Below are 17930 nucleotides of genomic sequence, written 5' to 3' on the forward strand. Positions count from 1 at the left end.
CATCTGAAAATGGAAGCCATGGTCAAGCTGAGGTGTGTACAATTCTGATAAGCCACCGGGCCATGTGCAGAGGATGGGCCGAAGTGATTTCGAATTTGGCCCAGGAAACAAATCAGGTAAAGGGCACCAGGTGAAGACAATGTAACAAATGCAATTTTCTATATGGAAAAAAGAATAAAATATTACAGTGGTACCTCGGGTTAAGAACTTAATTCGTTCGGGAGGTCCATTCTCAACCTGAAACTGTTCTTAACCTGAGGTACCACTTTAGCTAATGGGGCTTCCCGCTGCCGCCATGCAATTTCTGTTCTCATCCTGAAGCAAAGTTCTTAACCCGAGGTACTATTTTTGGGTTAGCAGAGTCTGTAACCTGAAGCGTCTGTAACCCAAGGTACCACTGTATTATAAAAAAGGACATCCCTGCCCCTTCTTTGGTCTGCATGGCAATGTGATGGGGAGGGATTCCCCTTGCTGTGTTTCAAATGTGAACATGGTGTCTATAAACTTATGAAGTTGGTTGCAGGTGTGCCTCTTTAGGGCCCTGTGAAACTGGAGGCTAGCACTGGAAATGGCCCTCCTTTGTAGTTGCAGATCACCCCCTGTTGTTTTGCATATTCCCCAGGAACCTTTGGGCTGAAGGATGGAATATATATTTAGTAAACAACAACACACTTTCATGATCACTGCAGATGGTGACAGCAGCCGCGAAATTAAAAGACTCCTGCTTCTTGGGAGAAAAGCAATGACAAACCTAGACAGCATCTTAAAAAGCAGAGACATCAAAGGCCCGTATAGTTAAAGCTATGGTTTTCCCAGTAGTGATGTACGGAAGTGAGAGCTGGACCATAAAGAATGCTGATCGCTGAAAAATTGATGCTTTTGAGTTATGGTGCTGGAGGAGACTCTTGAGAGTCCCATGGACTGCAAGAAGATCAAACCTCTCCATTCTTAAGGAAATGAGCCCTGAGTACTCACTGGAAGGACAGATCCTGAAGCTGAGGCTCCAATACTTTGGCCACCTCATGAGAAGAGAAGACTCCCTGGAAAAGACCCTGATGTTGGGAAAGATGGAGGGCACAAGGAGAAGGGGACGACAGAGGATGAGATGGTTGGACAGTGTTCTCGAAGCTACCAGCATGAGTTTGACTAAACTGCGGGAGGCAGTGGAAGACAGGAGTGCCTGGCGTGCTCTGGTCCATGGGGTCACGAAGAGTCAGACATGACTAAATGACTAAACAACAACAACAACACACTTTCAGTAAGGAAGGGTGCTTGGTACAGTTGGGCGCCATTGCCATTATAAGAGAACCAGGGAGGCATCTATGATGAGTTCTGGCACCTCTTTTTCTATAAAATAGCAATAATAATAATAGGAGGAAAACTCATTTATTTGGTGAAAGGAAACCTTTGGCTCTGACCTACTGCTTTTTTTACCCCCTTTTAATGATTTTAATAATTTTTTGAAAAAAGACTTCCGGGTCAGCGCCATCGGCAATGGCGGAATTCCTCTGACTCAGAGGAACCCGCTCCGTGAAATCGGGTCTTGCCGCCGCGGCGAAGGCGGACACCCTTTAAAAATCCCAGGCAGAGGAAGCCTGGGAACGTGGGATTCGGCTGACACCAGGAGTGCCTCCCCTACTCGCAGGGAAACCCCTTTTTTGGGGATCCGAAGCGACGTGGGGTGAGCAGCGCAGTGTCTTGAATCGACTGCTATTCTTACGGAGTGAAGCCACACAGCCGTTGCCGGAGAGCGCTGACTTTTTCCTGTGGACAATTGGACTCTAAGCAAGTACCCGTGAGTAGAACGGAAAATTGGATTAAGAAACACTTTAATTTGGCATTGAAGCGGGAAGGTCTAAACAGGAAGTCCGCCTCCTGCTTTTTGTATATAGACTGAAGCAAAAATTGTGCAAGCCAAAGTCTGGAGAGTTGTATATAAAGATCTAAATTTCCCTCATTTTTAACCATCAAAACCCCTCTTGGAAGCAGGGGAAAAGAGGGGGAATTTGGATTGTTTAAGCCTGTGGAGAGAGGATAAAGAAAGATAAATTTCCACCGTCTCAAACCTGGGAGCAGGGTGTCAGAGACAGAAACCTTTGGGGAAGCCCATCAACTGTGAATGGAATGTTTTTCGACAGATAGTTAAAGAAGAGAAACAAATTGATTCCAAAGTTACCTTTTGCACTTAAAAGAAACGAAATTTGAAAAATGAAAGTAACTTTTTTTTTGCTGGACTTGCCTTCAAAAGATGGATACAAATGGAAATTGTTCCCTCTAGAGGGAGCTTGTTAAATTGTTGCTGGAGTCGGTCTGGGGATTTCACAGCTGTGAAGATTAGGATCGTGAGACCAGACTCTGACCTTGAACAAAAATGGATATAGAAGAAGTTTTGGTGCTTGCTTTTTGCAAGACAAACACTTTGCTGGAGCAGATGCATGAGAAGATGAATCTGATGACTGTTGCAATTCAAAATTTTGGACAAACAGTGAATTCTTATATAGAATCCACTCAGGACCCAACCCAGGAACCTGTTTTGACAGGGCAAGTGCAAATGCAGAAGACAATGGAGGAGATTGCTGTTGAACCTCAAGCAACACAAATGGATAGAACCGAGGTCCTGCAGGAGCACAAGCCTCTGTTTTTGAAGATTGAACCTGGAATGGGCCAGGGGGGGTCTGGAGTTGTGGGGGTCCTTAATTTTGGAGGGACTTTGAAACATGCATTTAAATATTTTCTGGACTACCCGGTTGACTGTGGGGAATGGGACTGTGGGGAATGGGCTGATCTGAGGAGGGGAGAGGGAGATATTTTTGGGTTGGAGTTTCCCCGAGACCTACTCCTCAATGAGAAAGGAAAGAAATTAAGAAAGAGACTAACAAAAGACAAGGCAAAGGGCTGGTATAAACAAGAAGAAGAACTGCAGAAGGGACATGGAAAAGACTTAAGAGCCTCGGACATAAGGCTACCAGGTTGATGGACTAGATGGAAAAGACAGTAAGGTCTGACATAACCCGAGACCAGGAAGAAGGGACGTTGGATGAAGATTGGAAGAAAGTTTTAAAAATTTATTTTGGGAATTAGGGTAAAATCTATTTTGGGAATTAGGAAAAATGGTGGAATTAAATTATTTGGCTTTAGCAGAAATGATATTAGGAGACATGTATAAATTAGTATTAAGTTCTAGGATTTAAGGTATTTTATCGTAAGATAATGTTAAAATAAATTAAGGTAAATTGAATGATAGAATATTCTGAAGGATGAAAAGGATTTGTTGAGTTAATTGATAGGCTAGACTGTTAAGATAAATTATCCAATAAAAATTGAGAAAGATAGAAAGAATTTGCTGAAACAAATAATTAAATTAGAATACAAAAAGGGAGGTGTGAGGAGGTCGATGAAACAAGTAAATGAAAGACAAAGAGATGGAATATTGGATGTGTGTTTTATTTTTTCTCTTTTTATTGTTATTTTTCTTTCTATTTTTACTTTTTTTCTTTTTCTATCTTTTTTTAAATATATATTGTAATGTATATGTTGTTAACTTTTTTGCTGTTTGTTTTTTGTTTCTCTTTTTTGTAATATTTAAACTCTTAATAAATATTATTTATAAAAAAAAAATAATTTTTTGAAAAACATGGGAGAATTCATAAAATTTAAATCCACTGATGACTACCACTGATCATTGTTAAAACTACTACTACGTTTACAGTTCCATTCCGACATAAATTACACAACCCCACCCCCCAAAGTGCTTAACATATTCAGTTTTATTTATGCTGTTTAGTGCTTTAAAATCTGTAGAAGCACTTAACCGTTCTGTAAAAGCACACACACCATCTGATGCAGTCCTAGCAGTAATGGAACAAAACATTGCTTTGAATTTTACCGATCTCAAGACCACTTACTAGTGATTTGTGATTTAAATGTAGTCCGTCTTTAATTATTGTTTACTTTCATTTCAGTGCTGAAGCCATACCAGACGCAAACTGGCAATCTGAAACTCTGTACTGAATTGCCCTCGTTAGAGAAAAACGAAAAACGGAAGCTTGAACAAAGTTTTTCAGTTGCACTGCTATCTTAAATTGGATGGAACGGAACAGCAAACAAATTTTCAGCTTTTTGCAGAGCGCTCTATACAAGGAAATGATTGGTTAAAGAAATAATAATATCTAAATAGCACAACCATATGCCAGTGCAAAGTCTGGTACTTAATTGTGGCTGGGGTGTATCTGTGAAAATGGGTTTGAAGTAGCCAAAGCAATCCACATCTCTCCAGAGTTTTGATAACGCTTTGAGTGGCCTGCTGATTAATTCAGTAGCTTGTGGTAAAAAAGCTAGCACAAAAAAACTAGCACAAATAAAGTGAACTAACTTTATTGATTTACAACAAACTGGGGTAAATGGAGAAAGGTACACCCTCCAACAAAATGCTTCACAGAATAGAAAAATAGAAGGGCCATTAAGGGGACTCGGGTGGCGCTGTGGGTTAAACCGCAGAGCCTAGGACTTGCTGATCAGAAGGTCAGCGGTTTGAATCCCCGTGACGGGGTGAACTTCCGTTGCTCGGTCCCTGCTCCTGCCAACCTAGCAGTTCAAAAGCACGTCAAAGTGCAAGTAGATAAATAGGTACCACTCTGGTGGGAAGGTAAACGGTGTTTCTGTGTGCTGCTCTGGTTCGCCAGAAGCGGCTTAGTCATGCTGGCCACATGACCCGGAAACTGTACGCCGGCTCCCTTGGCCAATAAAGCGAGATGAGTGCCGTAACACCAGAGTCGGCCACGACTGGACCTAATGGTCAGGGGTCTCTTTACCTTTACACACTCTGATAAAATGCTTCACAGAATAGAAAAATAGAAGGGCCATTTAGGTCTAAGACCAGGGGTCAGCAACCTAAGGCCCATGGACCGGAAGCGGCTGGCAGAGGTTGTTTGACTGGCCCACAAGCCACCCCTGAATTGAGCTGCCCGCTCACGCAGCACAGCACGGGGACTCGCTTCTGCGGCACTGAAAATCGCATCTGCGCAGAGGCAGATGCTGAAAATTGCAATTGTGCATGCACAGACGCCGAAAATTGTGGACACGCGCAATCACGCATGCCTGCAACCCGGGGATCCCTCTGTGGGACCGATCCGACCCAGGCAAGATAAACCTTGCTGACCCCTGTTTAAGACTGACCCCCTTGAAAAAGGCTTTTGCAACAGGTTCTCATGAGGAGTGAAACAGAACTGAATGATTCTACTTGTCATGATAAGTATGGCAACAGACAACAGCTTTCAAGAGAGATGAAAAGTATTATTGCCCTAGGTGTACAAACTAATTTTGTTTGCCCAGCTGCCATTTCTGGTGAAACAGGATTTTGGAATTTGTTTAGTAATATTAGGATGAGTGTTCACATCAAAGATCAAGATCCTGCTCTTACACCGCCTTCAGCAACCTGAAAATACTATTGTTAGTTGCCCGTCACAATGTCTCTATATGGAACCATTTCACTACTATTAAGAAGCCAAAAAGACATTATTGGGTCAGTTCAGTGTTGCAACGACGGACCTTGGTTTGCCCTTTCAAGGATCAGTCTGTATTAGCCTCCTTCACACTTGTGCATCTATATTCTGCTTTTGAACAAAGCACAGTTCTTTGTTACACCCAAATACAGGGAACTGTGGTTTGCGCTAACTGCAGTTCAGATCAATCTGTGGTTTCAGAACTAAGCACAGTTCTCTTGGGTCTGAGCTGGCCCATTGTTTTAACTGACCATTTTAGATTAAAAGCACGACAGAAGCAAGAAATTACTGTATAATAAGCAGTAGCTGCATCCATAAAATTAGCTAATTTCTTTAGTAAGCAAGCACACCATTTGCCACATTTGTATGTTTGCCCTTCCTCTGAGGAACTCAAGACAGCCTATATGGCGATAACCCATTTTATACTCACAATAGTTTGGTGAAGTAAAAGACAGCAAACAGTTTTCCCAAGAGGCTACCCAGTGAACTTTATTGATTCTTTAATTTCTGTACCGCTTAATATATCTCTAAGCGATGCACAAAAAAACTGAAGCAACGATAGACAACTTAAACAATATGTATTACAAAAATACAGAGTTACATATAAAAATGTTACATTTTTTGGCATGAGAGGGACAACTTTCTGGTCCAAGTCCAACACCGTATTGTCTACTAGACACTGACTCTCATCCCTCACTTCACTTAACACAATAAATAAGCGTGGAAAAACACCCACCCATGTATTCTTGAGTAGAATCATAGAATTGTAGGTTGGAATGGACCCTGAGGATCAAATCCCCCTGCAATGAAGGACTATGCAGCCATCGCATACAGGGATTGAACTTGCAACCTTGGCATTATCAGCGCCAAGCTCTAGTCAACTGAGCTCTCTAGGCTACTCTAAAGTAAATATGGAGCTCAGTACGGGGGTAAATTCCCCAAAGTGGTGCTGGTGAACTTGTGATTGGCCCTTGATAGTTTTCCATTGACACCAACATGAAACCACTAGGAGACACCATCCATATATTTGATCTGAGACACAACTACAATGCAGATGACATTTATTTCGCCAGAGGCAGGTAAGGCTGTAGGTGCAACAATGGACTGGATGAAGGGGAACGAACTGAGACAATCCAAGCAGCATGTAGCCGCACTGTGTAGGTGGACTGCCCACCCACCAGTTCTGGATGAGGGTGCATTCCCCCTAAAACAGCGGTTCTCAACCTGTGGATCCCCAGATGTTGTTGGACTACAACTCTCATCATCCCTGAGCTCTGGCCTTGCTAGCTAGGGATGATGGGAGCTGTAGTCCAACAACATCTGAGGACCCACAGGTTGAGAACTGCTACCCTAAAGGATCGTGTCTGGGTTTGTCTCTTGATCCAGCACCATCATTAGTGGTTCAAGTGCCCTCTGTGGCTCAAAGCACATTTCATCAGCATTTGCTGATGCACCAGCTGAGACTATATGTTATGTACTGAGCTGAATAGGATCCAAACTGCAGCAGTCTGATTGGTCCTAGAACAATAGGATCCAAAAGGCAGCAGTCTGATTGGTCCTAGAACAATAGGATTCAGAATGCAGCAGTCTGATTGGTCCTAGAACAATGCAGCAGTATGATTGGTTGGCAGGAACCTCCCAATCATGCTCCAGATAGAAGTGAATCCACAACCTGATTGGCTTACAGTAGAATTCCGGAATTAGCCAATCATGTGCAGCCCATTGTGTAAATAATGTATATAAAGCAGATACTTTGAGGGGACTTTCATTCATTCATCCTCACCACTATGAGCTGAATAAAGAGCATGAAATCACTTTGCGACTCTGAGTATATTTCACTATACTTGGATGGAGGTAAGGTTGACCACAGTCATTCTATGCATCTAGCCTGCAGCTTAGACCACTGCAATGCACTGTACAAGGAGTTCCCTTTAAAAATGATCTGGAAACTGTACCTGGTTCAGAACAGGGTGGCAAGACTATTAACTAGAAGTGGGCATTTTGATCATATTATGCCACTGCTTTACCAACTGCTCCCAGTCAGTTTCTAACTTAAGGTTCTGGTTTAAAACAATAAAGCCCCGAATTCCTTGGAACCAATTGCCTTCTCCCATACCTACCTGCTTGAGCCTTACAATCCTCATCAGGGGCCCTGATCCTAGGGCTGCTGCCAAATGAGGCTGTTGGCTGTTAGAGAGAGGTCCTTCACAGTGGTGGCACCCTGGTTGTGGGAGGAGCCCATCTGGCACAATTCTTGCGGTCTTTTTGGCACCAGAGGAACACCTTTTTATTTGCTCAGAATGTCTCGATTTATTTTATTTTTATATACGGCCTGCCATCTGAGGATCACAGGGCAGTTTACAATATAAAAACACAAAAATACATAGCACACAGTAACAAACAAAAGCAACATCCCTGCCCCCTCCAAGTTTAAAAGGCCATAGATGGTTTAATTAGCCAAAGAGTTTGGGCACAATTCTTTACATTCACATAAGTGAATTTGCACATAGGTTGTTGTTGTTTAGTCCCCTTCATGGACTAAAGGAAATCAGCCCTGAGTGCTCACTGGAAGGACAGATCCTGAAGCTGAGGCTCCAATACTTTGGCCACCACATGAGAAGAGAAGACTCCCTGGAAAAGACCCTGATGTTGGGAAAGATGGAGGGCACAAGGAGAAGGGGAGGACAGACGACGAGATGGTTGGACAGTGTTCTCGAAGCACTAAGCACTAAGTTTGACTAAACTGCGGGAGGCAGTGGAAGACAGGAGTGCCTGGCGTGCTCTGGTCCATGGTGTCACAAAGAGTTGGACACGACTAAACGACTAAACAACAACAGCAACAAAGTGGGCTGATAGCAGTACTTGCATGGATTGTTTTACATTATATTGTTAAGATTGTATTTTGTCCTTTTCATCTTTGTGAGCTTTCTAGAGAACATGAGTTACTGGGCAGCCAGACAAATGAAGCTAATATTAAACAATAAAATAAAAACAGAACAGACAGCCAAGTCGATTCATTTCCCATATGTGTCCTTTATTTGCTTGAAGAATTCATTTAGATTCTGGCTCAGGTGTGTATCTCCACATGGTCCAATCCATATCCCTTTCAGACCTAACTCAAATCCAAGATGTTCTGGGGCCTGCTTTGAAATAGTTCTATGTGGCAAGAAGGGAGTTCCCCAAATCACTCGTAGTTTTATCCCAACTACAAGACTGCTCAGAATTATTGCACTATAGTAGTAGCTGCTGTAGTTTCGCTCTGTGTAACATACATGGATGCTTCCGGACTGTCGCTATTTCGGGGTGGGATTCAGTCACATACCGGCAAATTAAATTAAAACGGATTGGAGTTCCTGAACAACAAACCTTCTCCCCCATACCCACCCAAATTAGACTTTTTGCAGTTAGGAAAGTGGTGGGGAATGCACTGTAAAATGTGGGATAACACTTGCTTCATGCAAGTGTGCACAACCTCCCTGAAAACCAGGGACATGGGAGGGTTAGCTAACACGGGCTAACCTCCCAGCGAACTTTGTGGGAACACATGGGGAAGAACGATAAATAAACTGGTCGTCTGGAAGTGGCCATATGTGTCGCCGTTTCCTCTCACCTCAAAAGGCAGCAGCAACATTCCTGACAAAGTCAATGTTCAGTCATATCAGAAGGACTCCATTGGAAGACTGCATTTGCGACCTATGGCCCTATAACGGGCCTTTTTCTTCTGGCAAGCAACAGTGAGAATAAGGATCAAGAGAGCTACCAACAGAACAAGTCCAGTGATAAAAAGAGCTTTGAGCACCGAGCTGGCTTCTCCTGGGGCCAGAGTTTTCCCCAAGAATTCTATTCCTGCTCTGCCTTTACCTGCTGAAAGAGAAAGGCATTTGTGAGAAATGTACTCCTTCACCTGGAAGGGAAACGTCAACTAAATAAAAAACAAACAAACCCCACTGTGGGCTGATTGAGACATTTTGCTTTTAGTTGTACATCTTCCCCTTTTAGTTGGGGAAGGGCTGTAGCTCAGGGGTAGATCTTGCATGTAGAAGGTCCCAGGTTCAAAGCTCAGCAGGTAGGTCCTTCCTGAAACCCTGAAAGGTTGCTGTCATTCTGGGCCCATCCACACTTTTGTTTGTCCTGTGATATCAAGTCATGGGTCCAAGAAGGGTTTTTTGGGGGCTCCTTTGGCTTCCCTGGGAAAACTCACTGTTTACCACCTGGATCCATGACTTGAAATTATGGGACAATTAAAAGCGTGAATGGGCAACCTTAGTGTAGACCAGGCTTTCTCAAACTTGGATCTCCAGCTGTTGTTGGACTACGATTCCCATCATCCCTAGCTACCAGAACCAGTGGCCAGGGATTATGGGAGTTGTAGTCCCCAAAAACCCAAACAGTTGGAGACCCAAGTTTGGGAAACCCTGGTGTAGCCAATACTGAGCTACATAGAGGAATGGTTGGACCTGGGGATAGCCCACACTTCCGCTTGTCCTGTGCCTAGAGAGCATGGGTCTGAGCAGTTTTGCCTTTGACCCACTGCTTTCCCACGGAAAACCCACTCTTTAGTGCTAAATCGGAACAAACGGCAATCTGCGAAAATCCCGGTTGCCTTATTCCAATTCAGCGCTCAACCACATGCTTTCCCGTGGGAAAGCAGTGGAGCAAACCAAAGTGTGGATGAGCTCTCAGTCTAAAGCAGGGTCCTGTGCTCCCATCCTAAATGTGTAATTGAATATGGAAAGCATGAACAAGAAGTGGGGGCAAATGTCTACTTCTAAACATCGCACTCATTATGGAACCTAGTCTGGCCTCTTGAATGTCCTTTTTGCGGCAAACCTGGGTTTGCTCCATGAAATGTGAAGTGGCCCAAAGTCATACCTTCTCCAGTCTTCTTGCCATTGACTGTAAATGTATCATATTTCGTGGTTGTGACTCCATGTCCCACATCATCTGAGCAAAGGAAATAAGAGCAATGTTGGAGTCCTCAATTAACCACAGTTCCTTTCTTTTTCCTAACCAGGAGCCTACGATTAATGACGCGAATTGGTAAGAGGGTATATTAATCCGAACGAAGGAAATAAAAGCAATGTTGGAGTCCTCAATTAACCACAGTTTGTTCCTTTATCCAAACCAGGAGCCTGTGATTACTGATGGGAATTGGTAAGAGGATGTATTAATTAGGTTTAATACTCTAGAGACCCACGTGTGTGGGTTAACAACAATAAGAAGAGCTGGTTGGCCACTGTGAGATCAGGGTGCTGGACTAAGTGCGCTTTTCAACAAGGCTTTTCTCATGTTCTATGACTACTTGGGTGCATAAGCTACCCAAACCCATGTTACAAAGGAACCTTACCTGATTCAACAATAGTGTAAGTTGTCTCCATCCCAGCATGGATGTGATCGTGAACGTGGCAGTGCAGAAGCCATGTCCCAGGATTGAACGCTACAAGTTCAACAGTCTGAAACGTCCCAGGGAAGAGGTCATACACATCTCCTCTGTGATTGTGATCCTTCTGTGTCAAAGACAGGAGAGCATTGAGTAAATTCAAAGCTTATCCCTAGGTGGTATAAGTAGCTCACCCTCTGTTTTTATGAGCTTTTGGGATTTCCTGCTGTAGAAATTCCAAATTACTAGAAACATTCCGGTCTGAAAGGTGACTGTGCTGATCAGATGATCAGAGGGCATTCTTATACAGCTCTTTGGGAATGTGGCCCAAATGGGATACAGTGGTATCTCAGGTTAAGTACTTAATTCGTTCTGGAGGTCCGTTCTTAACCTCAAACTGTTCTTAATCTGAAGCACCACTTTAGCTAATGGGGCCTCCTGCTGCTGCCACGCTGCCGGAGCATGATTTCTGTTCTCATCCTGAAGCAAAGTTCTTAACCCAAGGTAATATTTCTGGGTTAGCAGAGTCTGTAACCTGAAGCGTCTGTAACCTGAAGCGTATGTAACCCGAGGTACCACTGTATTCTGGCCACCCAGTCACCATGCACAAACAGCCATATGGGGATCCTCTGTGATTATTGCAAACAATTTTTTTTGGTATGTGACTATGAAATCTCTTATTTCAGTGGGGGAAGAGAACCACATGCTTAACACTCTTTCTCTCCCCACCTCCCCTTCCTTTTTTTAAAAAAGGACATTGAAGTGCTTAGCTTGGCAGAATCATACCCTCTGCTTTGTTTGCTTTTTGAAACTCTGAGAAGAAAGAAAAGAAGAAGAAGCTCCCCTTCCCCCTCATTTGAGTATGGGCAAATATGTCCATTTTTGTTTACTTTTTCTTAAATTCAGTTTTCCAGATCTCCATAACAGTCTGCAATTTATTTATTTTTAAAGTTCTCATGAAAATTCAGCTGCATTTTAGCATATTTTTGTCTGCAGTTTTGCCAGCAGCACAAAGTAAATGGTTGGAGATATGAATTCTCATCTATGTGGAAGATATACACCCACAGCCATATATATATATTTATATATGCATGCACAACTTCTAATCCACCAAAGGGATTTACTTATAGAAACACCTCCACTTATGTATCACTCTTCAGGCATTAATAGGATATAATCCAAGTGCCTTGTGCTTATGGAAAAGTAGCTAATTGTAGCAGCATGACCAAAATGCTTTACCTCTTTTTACTAATTGTGATGTACTAATTTCCTGCTGGTATAGGATGTGCATGCAGACGTGGTTTGTTTGCAATAACATCCCCCCTCTGAAAGCTAATGTTTTCTATTTAACTTATTCGTCACAATGCAAATAGTACTATTTTGCTTATACCAACCTTGAACAGAAAGCTCTCTCCATGGAAATGGACAGTATGAAGGTCAATTTCATTTCCCATTCCAATCAGGTACCAGTTGGTGTTTTCCCCTTTGTTCATCGTTAGCCCATGGAGATTGTCATAGATCTTTCCATTGATTGCTGAAGGGAGAGATTTGCAAAGTTTGCAGAAGCATGCAGGTTTATCAGTGTGCTCCACTGCAAATTAAAATCAGGTATATACCGTATTTTTCTGTGTATAAGACGATGCTTTTTGCTAAAAAAAAAAATTAGACAAAAATTGGGTGTCGTCTTATACACGGATAGTGAATGCAGAGAGGGGACGGGCGATTAATGGCAGCAGCAAACAGGAGATTGGCAGCGGTGTTTGGGCGGGTGATTGGTGGCTGTGGCAAGGCCTGCAGGCGATTGGCTGTGGCTGCCGCAATTGGGCAGGTGATTGGTGGCTGTGGCGAGGTGTGCAATGAGCAGTGGCTGTGGCAAGCAATCGGCAGTGGCGGGCAGGCGGGTGAGCCATTGGTGGAAGTGACCTCCCCCCCGAAAGCTAAACTACTTTATTAATTTTGGGTTAAAAAAAATAGGGGTCGTCTTATACACGGAAAAATATGGTACATTATTCAAAACTTCTGCTCTTGCTAGAATGATTGGCTTGGATCCAGAGAATCCCTTGCCTTTGTGGATTTCCTCTGGTCTCCTCCCTCCTACTGGCAACTCTCTGAACCACATGCTTTGCCATTCCAGGGGATTTCCAAACCCTCCAGATCAGCTTTCGCTGGAGCAGGAAGCAGGCAACAACTGTTGAAGAAGTATTTCTTTAGACCAGGCATGTCCAACTTTCAAGAGACTGTGATCTACTCCCACTATAAAAAAAACTGGCAGTGTCTACCTATTGGATTGAACAAAATTGTTGAGCTTTCCTTAGGGAGCCACAAATGTTGATCAACCAGTAGGTCATGATGAACCAGATGGACATTCCTGCTTTAGATTAAAGCTTTTTATTTCCAAGCATTCTTTGTATTAAGGTTTTCATTTCTAAGCCCTGCAAGGAAAACCCCCTCTCTTATTTACCTGTTCACCAGCCAGTCCTTGACTGAATGTTTTTCCCGCTTGAAAAGCTTGTCACACTCAGAAAGCAAGTACCTCAGGAGGTGTCCTCTTCTTGACACAATGCTTTCTTAAGTGCAGGGAGCATTTGTGTTGCCTATCCTCCAGCCCCATCAGTCCTAACAGAACTATAACGGAGAAGCGCTTTGAATGTCTGCATTTATTCCCGCTTAGTGCATGTCGCATTGTGCAACTGTTCAGTAGCAAACCTGAATGTTTCACGAAGTAACATTTTAAAATAACAGTTACAGATAGGTAGCCGTGTTGGTCTGCCATAGTCAAAACAAGAATTTTTTTTTCCTTCCAGTAGCACCTTAAAGACCAACTAAGTTAGTTCTTGGTATGAGCTTTCGTGTGCATGCACACTTCTTCAGATATCTGAAGAAGTATCTGAAGAAGTATCTGAAGTATTCTTCAGTATCTGAAGAAGTGTGCATGCACACGAAAGCTCATACCAAGAACTAACTTAGTTGGTCTTTAAGGTGCTACTGGAAGGAAAAATTTTTTCTTATTTTAAAATAATAATCCTATGCTCAACAGCATACCGGGCCCATCACCTCCTGGCAAATAGAAGGGGAAGAAATGGAGGCAGTGAGAGATTTTACTTTCTTGGGCTCCATGATCACTGCAGATGGTGACAGGAGTCACAAAATCAAAAGATGGCTGCTTCTTGGGAGAAGGGCGATGACAAACCTAGACAGCATCTTAAAAAGCAGAGACATCACCTTGCCAACAAACGTCCGTTTAATTAAAGCTATGGTTTTCCCGGTAGGGATGTATGGAAGTGAGAGCTGGACCATAAAGAAGGCTGATCGCCGAAGAATTGATGCTTTTGAATTGTGGTGCTGGAGGAGACTCTTGAGAGTCCCATGGACTGCAAGAAGATCAAACCCCTCCATTCTTAAGGAAATCAGCCCTGAGTGCTCACTGGAAGGACAGATCTTGAAGCTGAGGCTCCAGTACTTTGGCCACTTCATGAGAAGAGAAGACTCCCTGGAAAAGACCCTGATGTTGGGAAAGATGGAGGGCACAAGGAGAAGGGGACAACAGAGGACGAGATGGTTGGAGAGTGTTCTCGAAGCAACAAACATGAGTTTGACTAAACTGCGGGAGGCAGTGGAAGACAGGAGTGCCTGGCGTGCTCTGGTCCATGGGGTCACGAAGAATCGGACACGACTAAACGACTAAACAACAACAACAACAACAGCAGCAACATACCATGCATATTGTTCCCTTCCACAAAGTCATCAGTGTGGTTGAACGCCTTCGGATCCTCCTGTAGATATTTCTCAATGTTTTCATTCAAATACCAGGACCCGTTTTCATCAAAGACCAGGAACAGAAGGGCAAATTCTCGGTCAATGTCTGTTCTTAAACCCTTTTCATTCAAGACTCCTTTTCTGCAAATTATAAGCGGCCCAATCAAGCCACTGTACATATCCTGGAATTAAAGAGAAATGGAAAACAGGGAATAACATTGTGTTAAAAACACTGTATCGTGTTTTTAATATTCAATTGGGAGCCGCCCAGCCAGATGGGAGAAGTATAAACAATATATTATTATTATTATTATTATTATTATTATTATTATTATTATTATCATCATCATCATCATCATCATCATCATCATCATTATCATCATTAATTTATAGATGCATGCAGTTATTTTGTTCAAAAACCAGCTTTTTAAATGAAAGGCTGCTAAAGCAACTGTGATAACAAAGAGCCATGCCAGAATAACAACTATAATAGTGTAGCAAAGTGTTAGAACAGCGGTCCATGGGGAGATTGCGGGAGATCAGTATCCAGGCCGAATCCTGTTCCCCATCCCTGATCTACATTTGGCTTTGTACAGATGGAGCTTGATAATATAGTATTCATTTAACATTTTAGGCAAATAATCCCCCCCTCTCAAGGGTTCTCCCATAAAAGACACACAGGGCGCGGGGGCGGGGGCACACCTTCGCTACATTTACCTTTACAAAATGCACTGTTGAGTAGTAAACCCAAGTGATACAGTTGGGATCCGAGACTCCAGGTCCTGACCTTTCTGGGACGTTCCATCGGTAAGTGCTTATTTCTCCTGTCCACATACATGTATGTTTATAAAAAGGAATAAATAACAGTTTGTCAAAATCCAGAAATCTGATGACACGCAGTACTTTGGTTTGAAACCAAAACATTAAAGACAGTAGCTTGCTTCTCAAGCTGGTATGGTACAAAACTCAAAAGGTGTTAACACCACCCCTACCAAAATTAAGTATTTCCAGTCCCTAATGATTTTTTTAAAAAATGAAATATTTATTTCCCACCTCCCTGCTACATATAGGGGACTCTTAAGGCATCTTACAATGAACTGTTCAGACTCAGAATAAAATTACAGTGGACGCTCGGGTTGTGAACGTGATCCGTGCGGGAGGCACATTTGCAATCCGCAGCGTTCACAACCCACAGCGCCGCATCTGCGCATGCATGGGTTGCGATTCAGGGCTTCTGCACATGCGTGACCACCGAAACCTGGAAGTAACCTGTTCCGGTACTTCCGGGTTTCGGCACAGCTGTTACCTGAACAAACACAACCTGAAGCATCTGTAACCCAAGGTATGACTGTAAACACAGTAAAACACCATAGCAGCAATGTGATGGTCTTGGGCAATGCAAGCAATCCCTGGCCAAAATCTGTTGATTGTACTAATTATACAACCATCTTAACTTGATATTTTTAAAAAATGTGGCCACACCTATAGGTTTGTCAACATCAAGACATCTCCATATTTCCCTATTGTGATTAATTCTAGTTTAAAGGTAAAGGTAAAGGGACCCCTGACCATTAGGTCCAGTTGTGACCGACTCTGGGGTTGCGCGCTCATCTCGCTCTATAGGCCGAGGGAGCCGGCGTTTGTCCGCAGACAGCTTTCGGGTCATGTGGCCAGCATGACTAAGCCGCTTCTGGCGAACCAGAGCAGCACACGGAAACACTATTTACCTTCCCACTGGAGCGGTACCTATTTATCTACTTGCACTTTGACGTGCTTTCAAACTGCTAGGTTGGCAGGAGCAGGGACCGAGCAACGGGAGCTCACACCATCACGGGGATTCGAACCTTCTGATCGGAAAGTCCTAGGCTCTGTGGTTTAACCCACAGCGCCACCCGCGTCCCTTTTAATTCTAGTTTAGTGTGCATTAAAATACTAAACGGAACACATTGTTAACAGAACCTAAAGACTTGGAAACATGCAGTGTAATTCACCTGGCATCGTGGTGCGTGCTTTATTCCCAGCTGCTGTTGCTTCCACGCCATGTGCTGATACTGAATATGGACGACTGGCTTTGTTCTTAAACACAATTAGTATTGAGTCGCCAACTTCTGCATGGATCAAGGGCCCTAAGGTGGTTGTTGTTTTTTGAAAAAGCCAAAAAGTAACGGAGAGGCATGCAAAGTTAAAATATAAGTATTGAAAACACAAAACACACACACACATAATGCTGAGCACCATAATCTTCCACATCAGGGTTTCCCAGACTTGGGCCTGCAGCTGTTTTTGGACTGGTTCTGCAAGCTGGGGGATAATGGGAATTGTAGTCCAAACACAGCTGGAGACCCAAGTTTGAGAAATCCTGTTCCATGTTATTGTTGGGCGTTCACCGCTCAGTGGAAATGTATTTGTTTTTTCTCTCTAGCTTTCGATGTCTATGGTTAGACTATTTTTGAATCTGTCTTGCTTTATAGCACTGATTTTGTGGTTTTATTATTAACGTTATCGGCACTGTTGCTGGTTCTTATTTTACTCTTTTCTTATTTTCATTCTGTTATTTGTAATTATATGGTTTGCTTATGTTTTATGTAAATACTTTGAGGTTGCTTGTGAATAACAACAACAACAACAACAACAACAACAACAACAACAACAACAACAACAACAACAATTTATTATTTATACCCCGCCCATCTGGCTGGGTTTCCCTAGCCACTCTGGGCGGCTTCCAACAGAACACTAAAATAAAAGAACCTATTAAACATTAAAAGCTTCCCTAAACAGGGCTGCCTTCAGATGTCTTCTAAAAATTTGGTAGTTATTTTTCTCTTTGACATCTGGTGGGAGGGCGTTCCACAGGGCGGGTGCCACTACCGAGAAAGCCCTCTGCCTGGTTCCCTGTAACTTGGCTTCTTGTAGCAAGGGAACCGCCAGAAGGCCCTCGGCGCTGGACCTCAGTGTCCGGGTAGAACGATGGGGGTGGAGACACTCCTTCAGGTATACTGGGCCGAGGATGTTTAGGGCTTTAAAGGTCTGTACCAACACTTTGAACTGTGCTCAGAAACGTACTGGGAGCCAGTGTAGGTCTTTCAAGACTGGTGTTATATTGTCTCAGCGGCCGCTCCCAGTCACCAGTCTAGCTGGTGACTGGGAGCAGTTTATAAGAACATTAAAACATCTTCTCATTCTAACACTAGACAAGATTGGAAATGGATAATAACCAGGCCTGTTACTTGATTGGAGAGAAAAAAAGATTGATTGAGTAGCAATGCAAATGTAGGCATGCCAACTTGGAA

At 43.2% G+C, this 17930-nt stretch overlaps 1 protein-coding gene across 3 annotated transcripts in view; it reads right to left on the reverse strand.

Annotated features, from left to right (window-relative positions):
• Positions 1–8350: 8350 nt before the first annotated feature.
• HEPHL1 (hephaestin like 1) overlaps positions 8351–17930 on the reverse strand; it is a 36992-nt gene continuing 27412 nt past the window's right edge. For all 3 annotated transcript variants that reach the window (XM_083609584.1, XM_083609583.1, XM_083609582.1), the window contains 7 exons: positions 16629–16763; positions 15355–15461; positions 14597–14819; positions 12276–12415; positions 10849–11008; positions 10374–10445; positions 8351–9365 (listed from right to left, as the gene is read on the reverse strand). In XM_083609584.1, coding sequence (XP_083465710.1) covers positions 9160–9365; positions 10374–10445; positions 10849–11008; positions 12276–12415; positions 14597–14819; positions 15355–15461; positions 16629–16763 — 1043 coding nt within the window. In that variant the 3' untranslated portion in view covers positions 8351–9159. The remainder of the gene's footprint in view (positions 9366–10373; positions 10446–10848; positions 11009–12275; positions 12416–14596; positions 14820–15354; positions 15462–16628; positions 16764–17930) is intronic.

This window comes from Podarcis filfolensis, assembly GCF_964270895.1.
Source record: "Podarcis filfolensis genome assembly, chromosome: 4".
Classification (NCBI taxonomy): Eukaryota; Metazoa; Chordata; class Lepidosauria; order Squamata; family Lacertidae; genus Podarcis; species Podarcis filfolensis.